At 38.5% G+C, this 26,325-nt stretch overlaps 2 protein-coding genes across 3 annotated transcripts; both read left to right on the top strand.

The window, feature by feature from the left end:
- The first annotated feature begins 106 nt into the window (after positions 1-106).
- On the top strand, positions 107-7,070 carry ropn1l (rhophilin associated tail protein 1-like). 2 transcript variants are annotated; one of them, XM_055150803.1, is made up of 6 exons: positions 107-251; positions 343-475; positions 635-758; positions 868-1,029; positions 1,427-1,602; positions 5,520-7,070. In XM_055150803.1, the coding sequence occupies exons 2-6, from the start codon at positions 345-347 to the stop codon at positions 5,632-5,634; spliced, it is 708 nt and encodes a 235-aa protein (XP_055006778.1). In that variant the 5' UTR covers positions 107-251; positions 343-344; the 3' UTR covers positions 5,635-7,070. The 2 variants fall into 2 exon arrangements, with proteins under 2 accessions (XP_055006778.1, XP_055006777.1); XM_055150802.1 differs by having other exon boundaries at positions 107-475.
- A 1,332-nt stretch (positions 7,071-8,402) lies between these two features.
- ankrd33ba (ankyrin repeat domain 33ba) lies at positions 8,403-24,006 on the top strand. The gene is made up of 6 exons (XM_020925526.2): positions 8,403-8,834; positions 19,287-19,416; positions 19,557-19,697; positions 19,789-19,930; positions 20,485-20,683; positions 22,750-24,006. Exons 1-6 carry the CDS (start codon positions 8,403-8,405, stop codon positions 23,287-23,289), a joined length of 1,584 nt encoding a protein of 527 aa, XP_020781185.1. The 3' UTR covers positions 23,290-24,006.
- The last annotated feature ends 2,319 nt before the right edge of the window (positions 24,007-26,325 follow it).

The raw sequence follows: 26,325 nt of genomic DNA, 5'->3' as shown, positions 1-26,325 counted from the left end.
TTTCATAAACATGGACTATCTTGTGTTCTCAGACGCGATGTAGCCATATTCCAATCAATTTGCTTACAGGTAATGGTCGTACATAGGGGGCGCTGGTGAGTTAGATATTTGGAGGTTGTGAAGAAGGACTTGTTGCCAGGCGACGGAGCGGGTGGTCATAAACAAAAGTCTAACGTAACGCTAAATATTATCCTTATGTTGCTGCTGCTTTTGAGTTTATTGACGAATAATTTTTACACCGGATTCCTATGGTAAAGCAACTGTTTACACTTACTATTTCTTGCATTTAAATGTATTTGTGGAGGTGTTTGTGTTATTGAGTTTCTCTTCACTATGTTTTAGCTATGCCTCTTCCAGACACAATGTATTGCTCTCAGCAAATCAACGTCCCTCCAGAGCTTGCAGATATCCTAAAAGACTTCTCCAAGGCAGCCATCAGGACTCAGCCAAAAGATATTCTTGTTTGGTCTGCAGCGTGAGTAGCCCCTTAGAGAACTAGTTTTTATTTATTTATTTATTACTCATTTATTCATTTATTTGCAGTAACATTAATCAAATTAATTTGATCATGAATTAGCTAAGTAATCGAGTAAGGTCAGAAAACGGCATCTGAGTACCTCGTTGTTTTTAACAGATACTTTGCTGCCCTGTCGAAAGGAGAGGCCTTGCCCGTGAAGGAAAGACTGGAATTGAATGTCGCCACTCAGAAGACTGACACTGGACTTACACAGGGTTTACTCAAGACTCTACACAGACAGGTAAAAAATATAGCTGTATCTTTGTGAACTTGTGTTGTCCCCTGTGTTTTTACAAATGATTAGATTTATTTGTCTCTGCATTTGTCTCTCTATTGCACATACTTCTCAGCTAGGATCCAGTGAAACGTGTTCACTGAAGGATCTCCAAGACAAATGGAAGGGTCTGTGTCTGCCCATGGAGCAGCTGCAGACCCTACTGACCCTGGGCAACTTCAACTCAGATATTGTCTGGATGGAGTTTTTTGCACTGGGTTGTAGTGCTCTGGGCATGGTATGTTTTCCTTTTCGTTTTTGTTTTTTGTATTCTAATGTCACAATTTCCGTCTAAGCAATGCTGTGCTGTGCAAAGCCTACTTATTCATCTACAAGAGGTGGTGGCATGTTAGCGGCTGCATACAGCTGTTTAGTGTTGCACATGGCCACATGAGGGCAGTCATGTTCTTAGTCTGGGCTATTATTTTTTCACCTTCCTGTTAGTTCTCATAGAATTTTTACTGACATTCAAATCAGTTGTGAAATGTGTTCAATTTTCAAATCACATTTAATGACAAGCCTCAGATCAAATTAGGATTAGGACAAGGATACATTTTCATTATTTAATTTAATGTATTTTATAGACAATATACATAAATTAAGGAAGCTTTATTTTATTGTCTTGGGGTGCACAGACACTGATGTCTTCCCTGAAAATTGCTTGTGAAATCTTGACTGAGGATGAAGAAGGAGGCCCTGCTCGGATCCCCTTCAGTGTCTTTCTGCGACTCTACACCTACCTGGCTAATGTGGACGGAGATTTAACAAAAGAGCAAATAGACAGCTTCGTTAACAGTCTACAACCTGTTATGTAAGTGCCATTTCATTCTCAATTAAGCACTACACTAAATATGACCTGGCAAAAACATCTGACACAAAGAGGAAAAGACTTCACTGTTGTTAACTTGACAAGGTCTTTGAGCTTACTATAGTTCATAAAGCTGCATATTAACACGGTATATACATATATATATGCCCGTCGTCTCTATTACAATGTATAGCCACAATGGAAACACAGCAATATGTCACATGCTTTTATATGTATTTATGTACAGAAAATAATAGCATTGTGGAAAAGCACTGTTATTATTACAGCAAAACAAACAAATAGACCTACCATTCTGAGGCTTTTCAATAGTTTTCAAGACCTTATGGCCAGCAATGGTGTGGTATATTGGGTCCCACTTTATAGTATTATGAACTGATAAATTAATTTCTCTATTTGACAGCAACAAGCAAGATGACATGATTCAGGTCTCCAATTTCTACCTTACAGGAAGTGAGGATAGGAAAGAAGAACTGTGTGGAAAAAAAGCCTATAAATAAATGGTTTACAATAGTGTTTAAATATAACTTATTTTCCCCAATATAGTTGAAGTCCTTAATTGCTTAGGACATCACAGTTGGTGTTCGTGTTTGTTAGTTTGACGGACTCGCTGTTTTGAGGCAGGTTGCAATCTTTAATGAGCAGCAAGAGAAGCACAAAGCAGGTTTTGCACAGACTGTCAGGCAGGAGCAGGAGAATGGCTTTTATTGCCTGCTCCTTTCTGCCCGGGTTAGCTAAAGTTCATTTATCATACACACAGCCTATCAGCTAGCAGCCTCTGTGTTTGGCTTCTCTACTCCTGTATTTATTCAGCCTGGCACACAGAAACGCAAAAAGAGGAGGGAGGTAGAAGTGTCTTGGTGTGTAAGGACAGCATTTTTTTATTTCTTTATTTTGGTCTTGGTGAATAGTTAAACCTCTTGTGTTTTGTTCATGCTGCACAATGTTCTGTGTGTGAGTGTTTTGGTTTGCTCGTTAGTTTAACAGCACTGCTCCAAGATGCCTATTACACTATTTCACTTATTAAGGACATAGTGCATCCTGCAGCACACTGTTGGTTGCAGGGCTTAATAAGTGACAATCACTGACAGAGAATAATATGTTTTTCACTATTTGTAGTCTTGTCGCAATACTACATTTTCAAATTTGATTTCAAGACTAAGGAATTGACTAAGGAATGAAAAAAGCTCTTTTTAAACAACAGACATATTCATTTTCAACAAAAATAATAGTACTTATCATGCAGTCTAATACTGGTACTGATATTTAATACATATTTAATACATATTTAATTAGGATGAATAAACTGAATCCATAGATAGTGATATAAAGTAAGAGAGAGAATTGACCAACAGTATTAAAACTACAATGAATTTTGGCATTTTAAATAAAAACTCTCTAAACAAGACAATTGTTTTAGCAAAATGAATATAACATTATGGCAACAATTCAGATTTTTGACAGATTGAATGGGGTGGGAGGATTCACTCACACAAATTTTGCTTCAGAATCACAGCAGTGGTAAAGTCCAGGGGACAGTACAGATACAGTTCCAGATAGTGTGATAACTTTGGGCTCTCCACCCAAATGACACAGAGGAGGAGGAATTCTGTAAGGCCTTAAACCTGGAGCGAGTCCCTCGTGCACTGCAAAACAACTTAAACAGTTCAACATGTTATAAACTCTGTTACAGTTAACTCACAGTCCACATCAGCTTCTTTTAGGATATATGGGACTTTTTTTTTTTTTTTTTTTTTTACTTTATTCCAGCTTTCCTGTGAAGTTCATAAGCAAAGTAACTCAAAGTGCTTTGCAGAACAATAAGGATACATTTTGATCACAATACAATAATTTCAAGCATGGGTGATAATATAGGCTTGTTCACATGATAATTAATATTAAAGGTCCTATATTACACAAAACTGACTCTCATGAGCTTTTAGCCATGTTTAATGTTGTTACCTCCTCAAAACCTACCTGCAGTTGTGTTTTGTTTCATTCACACGAGTGACCCTTTATTATCTGTTTATATTTCCAAATCTCAGAATGCTCTGTTCCACCAGTGGTAGCTTTCAAGTTAAGTTCCTTCTGAATGATTCTGGTGAAGGTACAAGAAGCACTTTGAATTACCTTGTGTACGAATTGTACTATACAAATAAACTTGCCTTGCCTTGCCAAGGTATATGGAGCACAGTATTACCACATGACATCAAAGGTGGAACAGAGTGTTTTCTGTTTGAGAGAAGAACTCAGCCTAAATATGCAGGGTTTTTGTGCTAAACATTAATGAATGAATGAAACACAACACAACTCCAGGTATGTTTGTGATGAGGAAACATTATCACAGAGAACAAACAATAATAAGGCCCTTTAATAATAATTGTCTTTCTGAAATTTCAGTCTCTAAATGATGTAGGGATACCTTTAGGCAATATGTAGGAATCGAATTATCCAGTCACAAATTAGTAGCAGTTTTGTTAGGGTCACGTCTATGCCCAGATACCCGATGAGTCTTAGGTCATGGTTTTATACTTAATATGTAATAAAGTTAATAAGAGACACAAAACACTGCACACTAGGTTACTTTAGGCAGTTGATTGGGAAATTTCAGTCATCAAAATACAAGCAAGATAAAAAATTCATCAACTGTGTTTACATTGCATCTAATGAGAAAAATACGTTGACAGTTTTCTTGCAGCTATGGAAAGTCTCTCACTGCATACATAAATATAAATGTTATCTTTAATAAGCTGAAGTCTAGACTATATTCTTCTGCGCTCTACATTTAATCAAGTGTCAGGCATCCTTTAACTGTATACAGCTCCCAGTCCTTATGAAGCATTTACACATATTTATTTGGTCTGAGGGCTTCAGCTGAACACATGTTTGGATAACTTTCTGCTTGTTGTCTCTTTGATTTATTTTGAAAAGTGATGTCATCGCAAAGGCCTCGCGCTGGTCTTGACCTTGTTGCGCAACCTCTGCTGTTTCTCCAAACTGTCCATAACCTCAGATCTCCAGTCAGATCTCCAGGGCAATGACAAATGTGGCAGCGCAGTGTGAAGGAGACAGGAGCAGACAGACAGGCCCCAGCTTAGGCTCTTCATCTGTGCGTCCACTGTGAACTCATGCCAGGGTAAGGATGGGAGCATAGACTGTGTAAAGAAGTGGACTAAGGGAGTGTGACGTCACCCAGGGCGTTCAAATGTCAAATGAAGCTCACAAGGCTATCAGTTATAGGGGTGAATTTGGAGCCGAGTTCCATTTTAGGAAGAAGAATTTAATTATGGTCAAAACAGCTAAATAAAAACGTGAGGATCATGTAGAGTGGATTAATACAAACATTTTAAGACCCAAATGAAGAGACTCACTGCAGCAATTACAGAGAGAGGAGTGACAATTGGAGTTGATGGAGCCGGAGTGCCCCCATGGTCACTTCCTATTTGGATTGCGGCTGCTAGCAGGTTAGCTGTGCCCATTTATATACAATCTATGGATGGGAGGCACAGAGCAGGGTACACTCTGGGTATTACCATGGAGCAGAAAACAGACATACAGAAAGCATATAGTATGTAACCACGAGAAATTGTTTGCAATGTAAAGTAATATACTATCTTTAAAAGTGTTAATAAATTGATAATATTGGTATGTCTCGTTCACGACTTACGTGTACAAGTGAAAGTAGAAGTATAAATTTTAGTAACCCAAGCATTCAGGGTGCCAAAAATTGCGAAACATTCAGGGAAATCACTCATGGGGGAATAAAATAAACAAGATGTCTACTATGTGGATTGTTTTATTAAATATGAAAGTTTAACAAATTAGAGCAAGTCAGACAGGATAACAATTGACGTCCATGTTTTCCCATCATTATTATTATTCCAAGTGTTTATTTCTTTCAGAGATCTGCAGAATGGAATGATCAAGCCTTTGGATTTTATATACCGAGAAGACATGAACTCTCCATCAAGTAGTACATCAGATATTCTCAAAAGGTCATCTACTAGTGTACCTTAATGAACCTTTACAATGAATGAAACTTAATGATTTTGTACAGCATCATGTCTGCACTGTGTATGCCTTTTTATATTTGGGTGTGTTTTAATTTCTAAGTCCTTCAACAGTATTGTTTTAAAAGCCCTGTATTTATCCAGTGTCCTTGTGATTTGCAAACATGTCAAACGACCCATAGACCAGTACATATTAGAAAAACAACTTGATTAAAGTTGTTTCGGGCTGATTAAAATCACCACTTGTGCCCTGTTGAATTTGAGCTCCTTGTCGGCTGTTGTTGTCCTATGTCATGTCTTTGGTGGTATAATTCACTGATTAATAAGGTCTAATCAAGCTATTTTTAATCAGCTTGGGTTAGCTCTTTTAGGGTAAACATTTCGGGGATAACCTTGAGAAAACTGAAAGATAAACATTGACTTGTTTGAACACATCGGCACTTCTAGGAGCGCACTCAGAAGAGGCCTTTGTGTGTCTCTACTGCAGCAGGTATGCACAAGTTTAGGCCACTACTGCATATAACTACTCTTTCTGTGGCTAGTTTACGGCATCTGAAACATAGTGTAGCTATACGATGAGGACATAACTTTCCAAGTGTAAAGCCCTATTTGAAATGCTACTGTTGCTTTTATATGTAAGGTTATTTTGAACATTTTGGTGTGACCCACTTTTTCAGTACAATTTAATGGGGAAATTGTGCTCGGTAATGATTTCTTTTTTTCTTTTGAGAGGTTGCCAGCACGTAATTTGCCTCCTATCGTGCAGGGACGTGCATAGATATCCAGGTGTGGATAAACCTTCTTATGTCTTAAGTGTTTTTTCTCAAATTCCTGTTATCTGATCATGGTGAATAACAATTGCTGGAAATGTCGCTTGGCTCCTGGAACCTTTATGAATGCTCTTTTGAAGTATATATCTTTTGGGAGAAGGTACTAGAGTGTATAGATATGTGGACTGGCAAAATAAAACCCAGGTTGCCAAGATTGTTTACTCAGGGATAAATCAGTAATGCCAGGTGTAGAAAAATGTGAGTATGTGGGTTTAAAGGTGGGGGTGATAACTGCAGTACTGGTAATTTTACAGTGTGGAAAGATCTTTCTCCTCCAGACTTTCTCAGATGGATGGACAATATGCTGAAAACAGTTTCATGTGAGACATTAGTGGTAAATGATATAAATGATAATGCAGACATTTTAGTAAAAATATTGGGGACTTAATTTTGACTAAACTGTGTTTCTTGCTATTGATTGTGTGTGCTTCATTATATGTATGTTATGCACTATATGTATGAGTTGTTTCTCAGAAGATATTCTTTAGTTTTAGTGAAGTTATTCCTTTGGCCCATATATGGTCATGTCAAAGCAATGCGCTCCTGTCTGTTATCTTATTCTAAAAATTGCAAGATAAAATAAAAACTTGAATTTAAAAAAAAGGACCTGTTACCCAACCATCCCAATTTGTCTTGGCATACATAGAAGTTACACAAGAAGACACGTGCTATACACTGGCTTGTGACTCCATATGGTATAGGATTTGTCTTTAATATCAAAACATGTTTAAATAAAGACAAACAATTCATTGTGCATTTTGTTGGCTGTATCTGTCTACTATTACCATGCACAGTCCACTTTTGTGCTCAACCCAAGCTGGAGTAATTTCATTTAATTTGTGATAGCAGGAGGCGAAACAGCTCACATCTGGATTAAAGCTTTTACTTTCAGTGTGGTTCTGAATCTGGGGAAGTTGCCTTCAAATAACATTTTCTCAACCGTGGTATACTATAGGTGTAAATACAAACTCATAGTGACCCCACACAGCAGCAGCCTGGCACCATAGAGACAGGACCCCAGGGGGAGTGAGTCCTGTCAGTGCTCTCAGCTGGGGGTAGATGGAGCCATAATAATAATGGGTACACACTGGGACTGCCTGAGCTCGTTTTCCACCACAGCCAGTGCCAGCAAGTGGAGATATTAATAATTGAGGAAAAGTGTCATGACTGATGTTATCTATGTAAATATAGTTAGTAAAACAAATGGATCAGTAAAATGGGATGTGATTGCATTTGACACTATTTTTAATGCAGGCTATTTAGTCATTATGGTCTAGGAAAACATTGTGGGTTATATCAGGACTAGAGCAAAACTGCAATATATTACAGTTATATCATATATTGTATATATCTAAATAAATAAATCTCCTATAAAGATTGAAGGGTTATATCCAGTGAGAGCATAGTCAGGGGGGAGTTAATCTGACATCAGTAGCCTATGGACAGAGAGGGAGAGAGAGGGAGAGAGAGAGGTCCCAGTCCGACCTAATCGGATTAGGAGACTACAGGTTAACACAGTGCTGTCTCTCCGCCCTACATGGGACGCTTGTGTACGCAGCACTTTTACTCGGCTTAATGGTATAACTCCACTTCAGGCGCGTGCAGTTTTTAAATTTGATGCATATGCTTTGGCTTTCGGATCTCTGCAGAGTCGTGTTTATTACGAAGGAGTGGAATATAGCCTACAATTTGTGTTCGTCGCTCTGTTGGACAAGTTAACGTCAACTCAAGTGCGTAAATGACAGATGGATACGCGTAAGCAACAGGACGCGATAAGAGACCATCCACAAACTAAAAAGCAGTGACCAGCAGACTTATTTTGGACTTTCCATGTGAAATTACGCACTTTCCAACGGACATTTGCCAGCTCTGCTTTCCCATGCCCACGAGCTGCGCGCCCGGCTGCACTGTACCCCGGGGACAGTGCCCAAGTCTGGGGGGTTAGATGGTGCTGATCACGGACGACAGGGATGGAGGAGGCATCCCCTCGGTCCGGCTCAAGCATCAGTCACAGCATCAGCCCCATCTTCTAAAAGTGCCGGGTAAAGTCACTCAGATTCACCCAACAATCACAGAGGAGTCATTATCCAACGATGAGGACTATCTGGGCTCTTGCGAGGAGGAGGATGACGACGATGAAGACTTTGAGGAGGTGGACTTTGAGGACTTGGATGACTGTAGGAGCATCGCCTCGGATGACTCCTTTTACCCGCCAGATGACCTGTTCGCGGACTCGGAGCGCACGCCGTCACCGGAGAGCCCCGAGCCGCTGTCGTTCTTCCAGGCGTGCTGCACCAACAACGCGGCCATCGTGCGCATAATGATACGGCACGGGGTCAAAGAGGAGGAGGTCAAGGCCACTGACAGGAACAATAGGGTAAGAACAGTAAATCACAAGTAAGCGCACGTGGATAGGATTACATGAGAGTTTGGACAAGCCATTCTTATTACAAACATAACCAACAGCGGATAAAGTTGTTCACAAGATGTTTCATGTATTATTTCTTATTCGTTCAGAGCAGTTCCAGTCAGCACACCCAGACAGTGGTTCAAGCTCTCTGTCACTTAATGCAATTCACCTAAGGAGCTTCTGTGCGTCTGGTATAGAGATAATTAGGCACGTGCTCTAACTGCAGGGGCTTACTTCCTATTCTGAGGCCTAGTATAAGCAAGAAAGCTATCTGGTCTGTTGCTGGATATGCTTCATTGAAAAAACACTGGCACACCATTTTTAAGGGTCTCATACCACACAAAATACCTCTTGTGCGTGTGTTATGAAGCTGTTTCCTCGTCAAAAACATAGGTGGAGTTGTGTTTTGTTTCATTCACAAATTTAATTAATCCAGCATTATTAGTCTGTCTGCATCTCCAGATTTCCTTGTGATGTCATGTAATGGTGCTTTTCAGGCTACCTTTTACTTTTAGTTCAGTAGAGATAGGCTGAATTGGTCCAAATGATTCTAGTGAAGGTGTATGGAGTTTAAAAACACAGTGGAGCATTTCCTGTATTACCACATGACATCACACGGTGGAACAGAGTGTTTTCCATTTGAGAGAAGATTAAATAGGCAGGATTTCTGTCTTAAACATGTGTGAATGAAACAAAACACAACCCCAGGTATGTTTTTTGCTGAGGAAACAACATTGTAACAGATCAGAAAAGAGCGTAACAGGCGCCCTTTAATCTAGCCTTACCTTAGACCAACGTTTTACTCAAGATTGGCCTCAAAGAGTGAACAGCCTTGAGCACCAAACACTGAACAGTGAACCCTGTCAGAGTGGGACATTCCTGTGTGGTAGGGCGTGGGGCTCATAAAGGTGCATTTATGTGACTATAAAAAAAAAAGCGTGCATTTTGTTACTTCTTTTACGTGGATGGTCTTGTGTTTGCACAGGCAGACAATACTAATGAGATTATCCTGTCCACGCGTCAAGAAGAAACATGAAATATTGCTAACTTTTTGTTCTCATCACTTGATTTGCAGAGATTTAATGCTGATAAAGTTACAGGCAGATTTACAACTCTGTAATTACATACCTTTACCAGTTCTTCCCTGCCAAAATAGTGCAGCCATGTCAGTTCTTGCTTTTATTATAAGATGTTAGCACTTGTCTGTCACATAATAATTTGGTACATTATTTATTCACTCCATACTCAGGTAGACTGGTGATAGACTGATGTAAGAAAAGGCTTCCAGTCTTCCCCACTGGCCTCTTCGACCACCACCAAGTACTAACCAGAACCAACCCTGCTTAGCCCAATGCGTATATCCTTGGCAATGGGGCAATGGCAACTGAAAAGTAAATTGTTATTATAAGCACAGCAGGTTTCAATTCATAAAGTGATGTCTTATCATTTTTTTGGACTACATTTATTATTTTTTTCTTCAGAGTACAGCCGAGGTTCATTTTTAAACTTGCACACCACAGTGGCCTGCCTCTCACCACTCCCTCTCTCTGATGTACAGTGTGTAATCGGTGATGAGGTCATAGGAAGTAACAGTGCAGTGACATCATTGACATGGCAGAGATTTGTTCATTATTCAATTTGGGGACAGAAACACACACACACACCCCATAGAGTCGCATGCCAGGGACAGGTCAAAGGTCATCATTTGCCACATGCATGTAGTCCATTAACTGTGCAACAAGGAAGTCTTCATGTGGTTTCATTGTGCTGTGTGACCCCAGGGTTGAACATAACAAGGGAACATCACAGAGAACATGGGTCATTTAGTGGGAACACATGCTCATACGAATCTACATGTGCAATGGTTTAAGTCAACCTCAAGCTCCACATACAGGGGTGGACATTTCAAACAACCCAAGCCTCTTATGGACTGTATTTCAAGAAAATACCAGATTGGGGTTCAAGTTTTAAAGGGACAGCCCAGAATTTTGGACATAGGGCTTCATTTCCTAGCTAGCCAGAGTGTTGAAGATGTGTGGAGACACTTTATTTGCAGAGGTCACTGCTGCTAGGCTAGTGCATGCCAATGGCCACAGTTTGCCTGCTCCTAGAACAGTCTTACCCACTCCACAAAACACCCGAAGCAAATCTATTATAATGCCAGACTATCAATGTGAATGTCTGTGTTGATAGAATATTGTTTGAAATAAAACTAACCTTGCATCGCATGTTGAGGGACTATTTTCTCAGCAGCAGCAGAATTTTACTTTGCCGGTAAAATAGGTGCTAGGTGATATCAGTCCACTGCTGCCAAGCTTTGTATCAGGAAGTGCAACTCGCTGGTTGGTTTACCTTTTAAATTATTCTGTTGACATAGACATTCACATTGACAGTCTGGTGCTTTGTGGAGTGAGTAAGATCGGTTTTAGTGGCAGGCTAACTATGGCCATTGACATGCACTAGCCTAATGCTAGTGACCTCTGCAAATACAAGGACCGGATGGAATATTTAAAAACACTCTGGCAAACTAGGAAATGAAGGTTCCATGTCCTAAATTCCAGACTATCCCTTTAAAGGTTAAGTTACGTTGAGTTAAGTTCAAAAATAGTGACGCTGATAGTAATACTATTACTAATACAGTCAACCAGATTGTTACAAATTCATCTCTTCATTGTATGGGCTAATGCTTTATCCTACACAATGAATAACTATAAAACAGTATTTTTAGAATGTAGACTACTATTGTTTTTGCCAGAAAAAATTGTATTGAGTCATATGATTTTAGATTAGATTTATTAAAGACTGACTTGGTAAAGGACAGCGTCTTACATATTACAAAACATAAAAGCATGACTTTGTAAATACATTAACATAAGTTAGCTGTGACACTCAGGTGATGTGCTCTGGCTTGAGCAAACACAACAACAAAATCCAATCAACTCCAATTAGGGCACTGTACTGTTACTACCCCACTGCCCCCTCTCTCTCTCGCTCTTCACTGTGCATTTTATGAACTGGAGGTTAGTTTGGGTGACACAGCAGGACATCTCTAGTGCAGTAAATCATGGCTGCCAAAAAAAAAAAAAAAATCACACACACAACATTATCCCTATACCAGTGTCACACAGTCAAACAGTCCAATAGCGATAACAGGCCTTGGGCAAAGCTGGAGCTTCATGCTTTACATTTGGCCTAACAGAATGCAGAGAGGACGGTGGAGATGACGCTGCAGCCAACACACACACGAGTGGAAAAATCAAAGCGACAGTCATACACATCTGATTTGATACAGCCATGTGACTGTGGAGACTAAACAGGGAGGCTATTGACAGCAACATGGGCCTAGGCAGACCATGAACGAGAGATAGAGAGAGAAAGTGAGAGAAAGTGTGAGAGATTTGAACTGCTGTAGATAATGTAGTACAAACATTATCAGAGGTGATGACAGCGTTTGTTATGCTTATGTATTGTGGTTGCTTTATTTTCATAGCATTTTTTCCAGTTGACATATAATTTAAATAGCCATGTAACCTCCCCTGATTGAAGTATAATTGCAGTAATGTTATACAACAAAAGGAAAAGTATAGAAGCAATAAATGTGAAGTTAACAAAGAAAAAAGTATTGAAAAGGTTAAATATGTTGTATGTGTAAATAAATGTGTAAATAAAAATGTTGCAAACACAGACCAGGGTTAGACATTGATATATAATATTGTAAGGCACATAGAGTTTGCTTGCTGACAAAAGTATTCTAAATAATAATAGTTAAATAATTTGTTCTGTCCTTTAAAATCAACAGAAATGTCCATTATTTAGTTTAAAATTATCTGAAAAAGGGGAAAGTGCTCCCCACCATTAAAAGGTTATATACTTTTACTATACATTACTTATACTATACCTTTACAGTACTTTAGTCCACATACAACTGCAACAATAGTCTCCCAGAGGTCTTTGTTCTCTGGGTTAAGTTTGTTAATACCAACCTCTTAAACCAACTTACACAAAGCCTTATGGCCCTGTCGGCTAATAGCATTGTCTCAGAACCCCCTGACGATAAAGGCCTGCTGACAAGACAATACCTTTAAATCTGTTTTCTGTCTGTGCTTCAAGAAACAAACTTACACAATGCATTTAGGTTAATCAATGTAGTCTATTGTGCTTCTTAAAGAACTTCATAGACCAAAGGCATGGGCCTAATTATATGTAGCTCTCCCACATTAACTAAAGCTACACAGTTACTAATCTGTGACCATAAGCCTTTCTATTCTTGGGTGTGGATGGACTCCAGATTACATGTAATGTGTGCGAGTGAGTGGATGTCTGTTTATTATGTCATGTGAATATACTGGCAGTGCAATATAAAATCAATAGGAAAGGCCTGTAAACCTTCTGTAACAGCAATATTGTCAAACTATTATGAGATTATAATATACAACAATTGTCAGTCAATATTACTCCCAACATAATAAACACTAAATGTCTTTCATGTGCAGTAGATCAAGTTTAAAGAGCCCATATTACTCTATTTTGTGATCTGTTATAGAGTTGATTTCTCCTCAGAAACATACCGAAAGTTGTGTTTTGTTTCATTTACACATGTTTAAAACACACAGTCCTGCATATTTGAGCAGGATTCTGTCTAACTAAAAACCTTGTGATGTCATGTGGTAATACAAGAAAAGCTCTGCAGTGTTTTTAAACTTTATGCACCTTCACTAGAATCATTTGAATAATTTCAGCTCTGGTGTTGGTAATATCTGCTGAACAAAAGGTAAAAGGAGCTGTTAACTTGAAAACTACCGCTTCATGAGATCACAAGGTGGAACAGAACATTTTGAGCTGTGGAGATGTTAACAGATTAATAATAAAAAATTACTCAAACATGTGCAAATGCAAGACAACTCATGATTTTGATGAGGTAACAATATCATCACAAGAGCCAATTTTGCATAATATAGGACTTTTAAAAGTTCATTCATAAATCAAAGCCATATATAGAGGTAATGTGAAGTGAGAAGATGGCAAGACACACATGCACATTTTCATAAAGAAATGCATTTATATATAAGAAATATTTTGGTAAAACTACATTACTGTCAAATTGCACTTGTCACTTGAAGAGTTCAAGATGAGTTCATGCATAAATCCAAGTTAATCTTCAGAGTCATAATAAAGCCATGTTGCCATTGCCAGAGGGTTAGACATTAATATAATACAGTGAATATTATTCTGTCTAAAAGATGCTTATTGTGAATAATGATCCAAATACCACCTATTTAGTGACCCATTCACACAGTTTTTTGTTTGTTTGTTTGTTTTCTTTTTTAGATGCAAGATAGTTTGTTTAATCCTATACTTCGGAACATTTCCGGTAAAGCAATAACATCACCATGGAGGAAAACTATGGAGAACCATCCACCAGAAATGTTCTATTGATACCTTGCTGTGACAACGTACTGGGGGTGTTTTACCTGTATGACTATGGTGGAATGTTCAGCAGTTAACATGGTGACACAATGCACACATTAGCAAACTCTCAAAAAAGTTTAAGGTAACACTTCAGATTAGGGACCACATATTAATAGTTAGTTAATAGTAAAATGCATAATACGTGCTTAATTATATCTTAGTTAGTATTTATAAAGTACTTTCAATGCATTTTTGTTTAAGGCCGCATTTTGTGAGTACTAACTCTTTAAATATTTTCTTCCCATTAAAGTAGTGGGGATTACAATAGATGTTTGTGCGTACACTGAAATTTTAATTAATACGTTTTTGATTAATACCAAATAAAGGCTAAGTAACAGCTAATTAGCAAACCAGTTACCACTTAGTTAGCTATTAATATGCGGCCCCTAAACTGAAGTGTTACCAAATTTAAGATCACAAAATGGATTTAACAACACATTTTCAGGAGCCTGTGGTCACTACGAGTGTTCATGATCCTATTTAGGTGTTTTTCAATTTAAAAAGGTGAAAGTGATGAACTGAAAAACTGTTGGCGAATGCTAGCTAGCCTGTGACTGTAATTTTATGTGCGAGGGACTTGTTTAACAGCACAAATCAGCTTACCTAATGTAGTTCCAGCTAAGTCAGTTCTTTATGGTCAGATTGTGTTCAAATAAAGCACAGATTAAAGTCTAATAAAGCCTCAGACAGAGCAGAGCCTACAGTTAACATCACACCTCCAGGGAACATTCATGACATCAGCTACTCAGTATCAATAGTGCGCCCTTAATAATAATAATAATGATTAAAAAAAGAAAAAGAAACAGCACATCTCAATCAAGTTGGAACACGGGAAAAACAAACAAAAAACTTGACTTATATTTGTGATCTAAAATTGGAGTTGGATTTGTGCTGGTGCTTTTGCTTCTCCTCAAAGGTTGGTCCCAGTCGTTACCACACAAACACTTGTGGTTCTGAAGAGGCCCCTGATTACGGTGGACTTGTTGAGCTGTGGTTATTTTGATTCTTTTGCCCACAGAGGAGCTCGTGGAGAGGGTCAAATCTTCTGCTCCAAGTAGCCTGTGATTTGGGGAGATTTGTGACTCTTCATCTTCAAGTCCCTGTATGTTACGTTATAGTACTATGTCACCATGTTATTAGTTACAGAAGCTGTAATAACATCTCAGGATAGTTTTAATTCAGTACTATCTTTTTTTTTTTTTTTTTTAATAATTTTTGCTCCTTTATTTACTAGGGATGTAACGATATCCTAGCCTGATTCATTAGCCAGTTTCACTTCGCAGAAACCGTCTGACCTCGAAGCATTCGAATTTGTTCGCTCAATGGTAGGCGGGTACTTTTTTTTTTAACCAGTTGCTACTATGTGATGTATGTAATGCTATACTAAGCTTTTCCCAGATCCCGTAGGAAGAAGGGCAATAACGTCTTTCACCAAACATTCTCTTTGTTCCGGCTTTAAATCCTCAATCTTGAGAATAGTTGCCAACACAGAATGTATGGCTCTTCACTGATTGGCCGCTGCCCGAACTCGCATTTCCAGGGTTTTTGCAAATTGTCTAGTGTGTTCTGTATTGTTGTGTATTCCTGACCTAGTCGCTGGAGAGACATGAAATTAAGCGGAGGGACTAGGTGGTGCCAACCTGGCTAATGATATCCAAATTTCTCGATAAAATTTCAAGGTATGATATTTATTGCAATATTTTGTAGAGGGAGGCTAACAAAACTGTGAATATTCTACTTTTTCCTTTAAAAATGCCTTGACAAGCCTTTGATTCAATTATAAACCAAAAAGTTAACATTTAAAGGTGCTTAATAATTAAATGTATATGTAGTTCCCTCTGTTTCTTTTAGCTGTTACAAAGAAACTTGAGATTCAGTATATTGTGATGGTCTATAATATTATTGAGGTAGCTTTTGGTAATACAATATCATGATGTTTCGATTATTGTTGCATCCCTATTATTTACTATAAACAAAGCATAAAACAAGAAGTCAAAATATAGACTAACATTTTCTAAAATTGCACCAGACAAGCTCCAGGCAATCATAACTCGTCTGAGCCATGCTTGGAATGTACAATATATGAGAATGTACACTGTGTATGTGAATGTGGGTCGGACAGACAGTCAATTTGTGCTGTCTTTGTCTGTACTGGTCTATACACTTGGAGTTATATAGGAACTATCCTCCATGTTTGGTCTGACGGACTTGTTCTGCTCCATTCATCTCACAGGCAGGCAGCACTGGTCTGCCGAGCTGCAAGGGCTTCTGGGAATGGTGTAACTTTGGCTTTGTGTGGGCTGATATGAATTCCATATATTCAATTTTGCAAGAAGTTGGAGAAAATTGTCACTAAAATTCATATTGCAAAAGGAAGTCATGTCATACAATACACTGACAATATTTATGGTACAAATGGTGCGTGTACTGTAGAAATATGCAACATTTACTCTGGTAATTGTCAATACTGTGGAGATTTCTATGTCGTTCAGTTTGTCAAATTAAAAGCAATAACAACAAATCAATAAATCAATATAAAAAAATTATATTATGCCATAAAATACAACATATTTATAGCATAACTGAATCCTTGGGCTGCTAAACTTAAATTGTTCCATAATATTATTCTGTATTGACGCTTGTACTGAGCTGTCTACTCGTATATTGACTCACTTGACTTTTCCAGCACTTGGCTTTAATTAAGAAATCGCAGCAGGAGCTACAACAAGGCTGCCATTTAATTATTTAGAGCTTGTAAAAACACTGCATCCTTATCCCCATGCTGCACTAACAAACTCTGTATCAACTGCTAACGACAATATTTATGTAGCATATTTTATATTTTAGGAGTGTATTTAGTTTCTGTGTTGGAACTTTTGCTTCTTCCCCGTGGTGAGAGTGTTTGTCTTGGCCACCACGGATCTCACCTTCCGGAAAATGCTTGACTTTTACAGCAGTTTTCCAGAGCATTTACCCAGCGTTCCCTCAGACATGAAAGAGTACCTGTCCCATCTGAGGACACAGTGTCCCACAGGACAGACACATGCAGCAGACAGGGGGATGTACGTGTAGAAGATTTGTTTTGTCTGAGAACAGCAAAAAACATATTTATTCAGGGACATTCTTATTTAGTTACTTAGTTGTCCTCTCCCATGGGACCAAAGGGTAGCTCTACTGCAAATATTTATTCTGTATTAATTTTTAAAAGTAATACGCAAAAGTGAAAACTGTGCGAAAGCTGTGAAAAATCGAGTTGTGCTTTTCTGGTGAAGGGTTCATCAAGTAATTTTCTCCAAGATGTTATTGCTTTCTTTCACAATATGGTATTAAACCTTTCTATCTTCACGGAGATCAAACCAGACCAAGTTACAGGTCGGATCTGTGGAGAGGCAGCCCCGCTCACTGTTTTTCAAGGCATTTTTGAGTTGTAACATCACCTGTAATTTAAGGTCTCCAGTTTTTCTAAGTATTTTTGAACTATAAAACCACCTGTGATTGAATAAACATAAAGTATTGCTTAAAGTTATACTGTGGAACATTCCAAGCAGAGCAATGTCATATCCATAGAAACAAGCAGGTGATGGTCTCTCTACCAAAAAGTTACATAGTGCCCATTTAATATTTTTGGTACAACATTTTCAGGTATTTATTGTTTTGTCTCAATCAGTGTTTACAGTAGAAGTATATATGAGCCTTCCAGTTTATTTCTCATGGGCTTTTTTTGTAAAGTACTCACTAGTGAATTACAACCTTAAATGTGCTATGTAAATTTTCTGGGGAGGCGTCTGCCAGCTTGTCTCCATGCAAATCTAATTTCCTGCTCTGGAATGTTTCAGTGCATGGCAGTAAACTTGTGCATCTCCATGTAAACAAGCACTGCCAACACACAAGTTACAGGTCGGATCAATGGAGAGGCAAGATTGCTCACACTAAAAAAAGGCATGTTCTTCAAGGTATTTTAAAATGCAAGTAATTGAAAAAATGCAAGCTAGATATGTTTAATGCCATACTGTGGGACATTCCAGTTGAAGCAGTAACATTTCTATTAAGGCATAGCCCCAACAGAAAAAGCTAGTGCTCCTTTAAACAAGTCTCTATGTCTCAGTGCAGGTTGCCTATAATATTTTATATAATATTTTAGTTGTGAATAATAGAGCCACACTGAAAAAAAAAATCTGGTGGTAGTAAAATTTATTAAATCAACTGGGGTAACTTTTACATTAAAATAACATAATTCTGTGAGAACTACAACTTATTTAATAGCAATGGACAAAATGTATTTTAATTTACAGTCACTACGCAAACCCAGAAATACTAAGTAATACCAGAGTCCTTCTAGATAAGTGCCAGCACTCGCCGGCTCCGGTAATAGAGTTTGTCCACTGAAGGTTGGCGGTTGGCTCTCGACATTAAAAAAGAAAAAACATAATTGGGAGAGCGGTCAAATCCATTGACCCACATGTTGGTTGGCGTAATTCCAGCTCACACAGATGAATGCAGTTGTTGTGTCCTTGGGCAAGACACTTAACCCACCTCGCCCCCAGTGTCTCTGTACACTGGTGTGTGAGTGTGTGAGTGAATGGGTGAGTGGTTCCTTGTTGTAAATCGATTTGTGTGCCTTGATGGAAAAGCACTGTATAAAAATGTACTGTTTATTATACATCAGTAAATATTAGACAAACAATATTTACTTAATTATTTCATCACAGCGATGCAATTAATTATGACAATATTTTATATAATTTACTTAATTAATTTAGATGAATATGACTTCTAACTAAAAAAAAAATGTAACAGTTGATACCTGATATTACAGCAGAAAAATTTACTTGAAAAGTATTAGTGCAAATTGTTATGAGGATTTTTTTCTAGTAAATCTTTCAACTTATTTTTTTCAGTGCATTTGAGTAATTGTATTTTCTTTCTTTTCTTCACTCTGTCGGCGCACAGATCGGGCTGCTGGTGGCCTGTTATCAGGGCTTTGTGGACGTGGTGATTGCTTTGTCCCAGTGTCCATATCTCGACCCAAACTGGCAGGACAGTGAAGGCAACACTGCTCTCATCACTGCAGCTCAGGCAGGTAAGATACACTCACTCACTCCCAAACACAGGAGACCTTAATAGAAACATATATTTTTTACAATAGAAAATATAACATCAAATGAATAAGGTAACATGCAAATTTATGTTAGTAAACCAGTAAATTTCTGTGTGTTTCAGGTCACATAACTATCACAAATTACCTACTGAATTACTACTGTGGTCTGGACATCGAGAGGAGGAACTGCCATGGCTTCACTGCGCTCATGAAAGCAGCTATGCAGGGCAGGGTGGACTGTGTGCGCGCTCTCATGTTGGCAGGTAAACAGACACTATAGAAACAAAACTAAAAGAAAAAAAGAAAACTCTGATTGTGTATTTTGGTCAGTTCTTACCAATTCTTACCGCACAGGAGCTTCAGTGGATGCTAAAGACTTTGGGCGAAACCTGACTGCGCGGGAGTGGGCTCTATTCACTGGTCGATATGAGACGGCCTGGGTGATGACACGGCTGATGGAGAGATCCTGTCCACTGCAGTTCAAAGACACGTACAGGTGAACTTTGAACTTTTTTCTTAGCAAACTCTCTGATACACCAGATTATTGCAGTTAGGTCTGGTACGGCTGTGATAGAAAGAGTTTTAGAAGTAAGTTTATACCTCAACTTAAAAAATATATACTTCTGTTGTTGTCCCTGTGTATTGATGGATTTTCTCCTGGGGCAGTTTCTATATTACAGCTTAAAATAGATTGTGACTGTTTGGCTAACAGGCTTTTAGACAAGATAGCAGGCTAATCTTACTGCCAGTAAAGAATAGCTTCCTTAGATATCAGTAATACTATTAATATATTGCTTTTGGACTCTCAAAGTCTCTTAACACTACTGTAGACACCTTTGCCCTGGGCCTGGAGAACAGATACAAACAAAGTAGGTGTAGTGTCTTGCCCAAAGATACAACAACAATATGCATTTGTCAGAGTCAGGATCAAATACCGACCAATCATTTGAGTCACCGTTGCCTTAATTCATGCGTCAAGGTTGAACAAGTAGCTTCTTGATTCAAACACGTGTCAATCGTATCACCATTATACTGTACCTTGTTGTCCAGTCTGGAGTGGCCCCCTCTGGCGCCCCTAGTGGCCAAAGCTCTTGAGCCGCGCGGCTGTCTGAAGAGGATCTCAGACACAGTGAGAAACGTGTTCAACATCGCCAACGTCACCAACCCTGACGACGAGGGCGTCATCGATCACATGGTGTCTGTGACCACTGCTATGAGGAGCCCCTTCATCGCCGTGGCCTGCCGTTCTGTACGTACATACACCAAATACAAGATTGTTTGTTTATGTTATCACTTTTTGTTTATCTTTATGATCTCACCGGTAATTATGGGCTTTTGTTGCTTACATTTGATTGCAGTAAATTGAGAATGTGTTCTGGGATTATAACATTATTAGGATCATTTTAGATTTACCCTATCTTCTATGTTTAATCAGCAAATTCGTTGACTGTCAGTAATTAAAAGATATCATTAATACCGGTATTATCTGTTAAGCAGGTTTGTCACACTAGATTACCAACGCTGCAAATTGCAAACAAAAGCAAATCTGTGCCATCCTCCTTTACTCTCAAAAACAGTGTTATTGCTGCTATTATGATGAAATATAAAGATATGAATAATTCTATGATTTCAAAACCCCAGGATTTAAGATTCAGAAAATTGCATTGCTCCCACAAAGATAATTTGTTAGAGCAGCAAAAAAGGACAGTGATGATGCAAACAAAAGCAACCATTTAACAATAAAGAAATCCTTAATGGTTAGGCAATAAATCGAAATAATTGCTATGGAAAAGACATCTGGCATTACCTCTAGTTGGTGTACATTATTTTACTATTGGAGTCAGAAGATTGGGTTTGTGCTTACTGGAAATAAAATTAAAATAAAACAAAACATTATAGGAGTATAGTAAGTAGAGTGTTTAGCCACAGTAGTAATTTCACATTTGGTTGCAGTTGTGATTAAAAGTAAGACTTTGGTTGCAAAGTAAAGGTGCACTATGTAGGTTTGTTGCCTGAGGATGCTATAGTTTTGCCTGGCATATTCCACAGTATAGCACTAAACTTAACTATCATGCATTTATTCTTTTATTAGTGATAAAAATGACCTTGAAAAACATGCATTCTTTCAGTGAGTTGTATCTCCTCTTCACATTTGACCTGTAACAGCCCGGAGATATCACCTGCTTGTCTCCATGGAGATAGATAAGTTAAATGCCATACTGCTACATTCCCAGAAAAGTATTAACATCTCCATGGAGACAAGCCCTTTTAAGACTTGAAGAAAGATGAGTTCTTGAATGCCACAAGTGCTTTTAAAAAGTAAATGTATATAAAGGTATTATATCACTCAAACTATTTACTGTTGTGAGATTTGAGATATATTCTAATGTTGGTGCTTCAGCATAAACACACCTGAAGGTTGTGCTTTGTTTCATTCACACGTTTGAGTAATCCTTTATTATTAGTTTGTCTACATCTCAAAAGCTCAAAACCAGTGGTGTAGTGGGGATTTTTTTAAGTGGGGGTATGCAAGTCGCGACGTCATCAATGCTATTAACATTAACACCATTTATAATCACCTACAGAACATAAATCATAGGCTACAACACATGAACTAGGACTTAACCAGGACTGAACCGGGAGGACTAAACCAGGATTGATCCAGCACTAAACCAGGACTAAAGCAGGACTACAACAGGACTAAACCAGGACTAAACTAGCTCTAAACTAGGACTAAACAAGCTCTAAACCAGGACTAATCTTGGACTTGAGAGTGAGAGAGAGAACCCCGAGCCCATGAAGCAGGGTGTGTGCAAAGTATGATCGGGCGATGGTTGCCCGTGGAATGCGAAGCTCTGCACCTCCAGGCCCATCTTGACACTCAGACGTGGTTCAGTTCTGGTTTAGACCTGGTTTAGACCTGGTTTAGTCCTGTTTTAATCCCATTTTAGTCCTGGTTCAGTCCTGGTCCCCTCATGTTGCAGGTCACTATAGGACAGTGCTGGAGATGTGCAGGTTGTTTTCACCATTGCCTATAGCTCTAGTTTGATATTTAAGTTGTAGGTTATTTTATATTTGTTATTTTTTTATATCTCACAACGGGAGAAGTGGGTGGACAGCGTACCCCATTGGCAATTCCAGGGCTGAACTGATCCAAATGAAGGTGCATGGAGTTTAAAAACACAGTGGATGCAGAGTTTGTGTATTAAACACGTGTGAAACAACATTATAACATCGATCAGAAAATAGCGTAACATGGGCCTTTTAAGTATTACATGACTTTTTATGCATACCTTTTTTCTCTTGATGTTCTAGGTGTGTCCGGACAGTCCACCCGCAGTAGGCAAGCGTCGCTATGCTGTTCCTGAGATCCTCCGTCAGCAGCGTGTCAAAGAGCTCCTGACTATAAACCCTGACCGCACAGACACGCACCTCAAACTCTTCGAAAACTCTTGCGTCACCTTGGTCGCCAAAAACTCCAGTGACCGCCGCGCCAGTCTCCAAGTCCAAGCTCTGGCCCCGAGACCACGCAGCTCCAGCCTGGTCACCTTCAGCAACCCTCTTGATATTAGAAGAACCAGCCTACTGCCTATGCATATGATACTGAGGAGAAGCAGCGTCAGACCTGGGTTTAGTATCCCAAAAGTACGAGTTTCCAAAGCTCCTCCGACTACATATGAACCTGAAAAGATTCGCCGGAAAAGCAGTGCTAAAGATGGAGGAGGACATTTTTTGCAAATACCAAAGTGGCGCTACAAAGAGTTGAAAGAAGAGAGGAAGAAAGCAGAGGAGGCAGAGAGACGTAGACTGGAAGCTATTACTAAACGACATCTCGCCTCTGGGAAAAGGAACTGATATGACTGCTTTAAAAGACATGATAAAATGACCAAAAAGCACAGTACGCGTTTTATTTTTTTACCCTAGAGAAATAGCCATGCATTTTCAAATTCACTTTTTGTTGTTTGTTGATGCTGTTACATGCTCAGGGTGACGATTGGAGAACCAGCAGTGTTCCAGAGTGCAGTGAAAATTGTCTGGCTTTTTGGGCTCATCTTTGTATCCTTGAGGTAAAAGGATGCGGTTTAATAACTGTCAACAGCATTAGAAGTGCACGATGGTTGCTCCCAGTAATGTTTATACCCAAGGGTTCATACTTGAAATGTTTAGATAACTTATTTTTCGTATTTATTGCTTTTTAATGGAGTGAAGATGGCCAAGTCTTTTTTATGCTTTGGGTACACCATGTAGAAATGTTTTTGTAGTGAACCAAACAGGCTCACAATCTGTTTTTTACAAAGCAATAATTTAATAGTTAACTAGAAACTACTAATGTGTGCAAGTACAATCCAAGGGTTTTAACTCAAATGAAACAGGGAGCAATATTTTAGACACAGCGCAGGAATGTAATTAACATTTTTTTTTAATTTTCTATAGAGATCTAACACTAAATGACTTTTGTTACACAATATGAACAGGATTCTAGCCATAAAACAAACATAACTCAGCACTTAGATCTATTTTGCTGTAACACTGACACTGCTTTGTCTGAACTTTTTAACAAATGCAAATAAACACTGGTCAAATGCTTTAATTCTTAATTCGTTTTTAAGAATACATATTTTAAGAGTAAGGTCATAACACCTTGAGAAGGTCTGATCAAGGCACTTCACTCACCTTGCCTCAAGTGTCCATGCTTGTGTATTAATGAGGGTGTCGTGGATTAGCTCATGACTAAAATCACATAACTTGAAGTACCATCTCATGACATCATAAACTGGAATAAACATTTTGAGCTTGGGCGATGTAGACAGCAGAGGTGGGACCAAGTCGTTGCTTTGAGAGTCTCAAGTAAGTCTTAAGTCTTTGACCTCAAGTCCAAGTCAAGTCCCAAGTCAAAGACAGGCAAGTCCAATTCGTCTGCTCTGAACTTCAAGTCATTTCAAGTATTTAAACCAGAGCACCAAATATAGCTTCCATTTATGCAATTCATATGAATTTAAAACTAAACTGTACTTGGTCATGGTATATTTATATATGAGTTTTTATTGCTAGAAATGCTATTTTTGTTGTTTTTAAATGTCTTGACAAGATCTTATTGTGAATCATTACAGTCAGAATAGAAAGAATTAAGATTTAAAAGTGCTTCACAACAGGTATTTTTTCATGAAAGATCATGTTCTCTGTAAGTCCCTCTGTTTTACTGTATTGTACCGTATATTACTGTAGTACATTTAAGGATACCATCACAGTACTTCATTTACATCCAAAGTAACAAACAGAGAATTGAGAGGGACATGTTCCAGTTTGTTCCTGTAAAATTAATCACCGCATTTATCAACTGTGAAGAGAAAAGTATTTTCTAAAAACATTTTTTTTTAGGAGAAGCATCAATTCTTCTCAAGTCATAGGCCTAAAGTCCACGTCCAGTCTCAAGTCTTAGTCCATTTTATCAAGTCAAGTCTCAAGTCCTAAAAATATTGACTCAAGTCTGACTCAAGTCCAAGTCATGACTATGACAAGTCCCCACCTCTGGTAGACAGACTAACAACACAGGGCTACTCAAACATGCATGAATGAAACAAAACACAACTCCACACATGTTTTTCATATTCAGGCATTAAAACATGGCTTAAAGCTCACTAGGGTCAATTGTGCATAAAAAAGAATCTTTATAAAAAGGAACCCAAACAGCAGGAAACCCAGACAAGAAGAGAAACATGCAAAAAGATCTAACACCACTTGGGAGTCAACCCTATTCACACAGAGGACATGCAGTCTTCTCTTCCTCCTCTGAAAGTGTTTTGGAGTATTCATCTTACTAATAATGACAACTTAAATGGGTTTAATATACATTTGGAGAGGGCCCATTGAGACTTGGTCAATGACAGTCCACTGATAGAGCAAGAGGTCATTCTCCTGATTAAACATTAGAACAGGAGAAGTAATGGTGTTTCAGAGCTGGGACATTGAATACAGTCTATCATGGGAAAAGCCAGCCCTATAACATCATCACAATTTCACGCTCCTAAAGTCCTCTTGGCCATAGCAGCTCGGTCACTATCGGCGAGTGTGTGTCTAATATACATGGTGATGGGTTGGTAAAGGGGTTAGAGGCACAGAGTCGCACCAAATCGTTTCTTTAAATTAACTTCATTGACTTCAGAGTGGCAGTTTCCATAGATACTGCTGAGAGGAAGCTATTTCAAAGCAACAAAAGACGACTGAACCAGGCTCTGAGAAGATGCAGGATTATCATGTTTGACATTTACAAATGGTTGGTCTAAAAATGTCTGCAAAGAACTGTATGAACTTGACATAAGAAAAGTAGGTTGAAACTGATATAGTTTAACTTGTCTATTAGTTTTGAAAAGGTACATAATTATTTGAAAAGAAACTCTGGTACCACTTTATAATCATCTTATCATCTTATTTGATAATGAAGAAATGGTTTATTAAGAATGATTCAGGCTTAGTAACTTAGTAGTAGTTAAGTAAACTATTCTAAGTGATGTTATGTTAAAGCGTTACTGCAACTCTTCCTTGCAGTTACTAGTTGCTTTAAAGGTGCATTGTGTAACTTTTCTGGTGTAGGGTCTGTCAAATTTGTCCGGAAAGTTTCACAGCATGATATTAAACCTTGATATTAGACCAGTTACATGTCGGATCTGTGGAGAGGCAACCCCGCTCACAGTCAGAACGCCTGTTTTTGTAGGTATTTTTAAGCTATGAAACCACCTGTAATTGAATAAATGTGAAGTAGAGCTGTTTAATGCCATACTGTGGACCATTCCAGGCAAAGGAATGACATATCCATTGAAAAAAACAGGTGACGGACCCCCAACCAGAAAGTTACATAGTGCATCTTTAAGGCAGACCCATATACATGGACAG

Source organism: Boleophthalmus pectinirostris, unplaced genomic scaffold (genome assembly GCF_026225935.1).
Source record: "Boleophthalmus pectinirostris isolate CB_2022bp ecotype Guang Dong unplaced genomic scaffold, ASM2622593v1 HiC_scaffold_15, whole genome shotgun sequence".
Lineage (NCBI taxonomy): Eukaryota > Metazoa > Chordata > Actinopteri > Gobiiformes > Gobiidae > Boleophthalmus > Boleophthalmus pectinirostris.
The sequence above is the reverse complement of the archived record's forward strand: the minus strand, read 5'-3'. Positions and strand labels throughout refer to the sequence as shown.

Excerpts from the sequence above, each read along its gene's own strand:
- ropn1l (XM_055150803.1), top strand. The coding sequence starts at position 345 with ATGCCTCTTCCAGACACAATGTATTGCTCTCAGCAAATCAACGTCCCT. Across the intron at positions 759-867 it reads TCAAGACTCTACACAGACAG|CTAGGATCCAGTGAAACGTG; the intron begins GTAAAAAATATA and ends CATACTTCTCAG. Across the intron at positions 1,030-1,426 it reads GTTGTAGTGCTCTGGGCATG|ACACTGATGTCTTCCCTGAA; the intron begins GTATGTTTTCCT and ends TGGGGTGCACAG.
- ankrd33ba (XM_020925526.2), top strand. The coding sequence starts at position 8,403 with ATGGTGCTGATCACGGACGACAGGGATGGAGGAGGCATCCCCTCGGTC. Across the intron at positions 19,698-19,788 it reads GCGCGCTCTCATGTTGGCAG|GAGCTTCAGTGGATGCTAAA; the intron begins GTAAACAGACAC and ends CTTACCGCACAG. Across the intron at positions 19,931-20,484 it reads CAGTTCAAAGACACGTACAG|TCTGGAGTGGCCCCCTCTGG; the intron begins GTGAACTTTGAA and ends CTTGTTGTCCAG.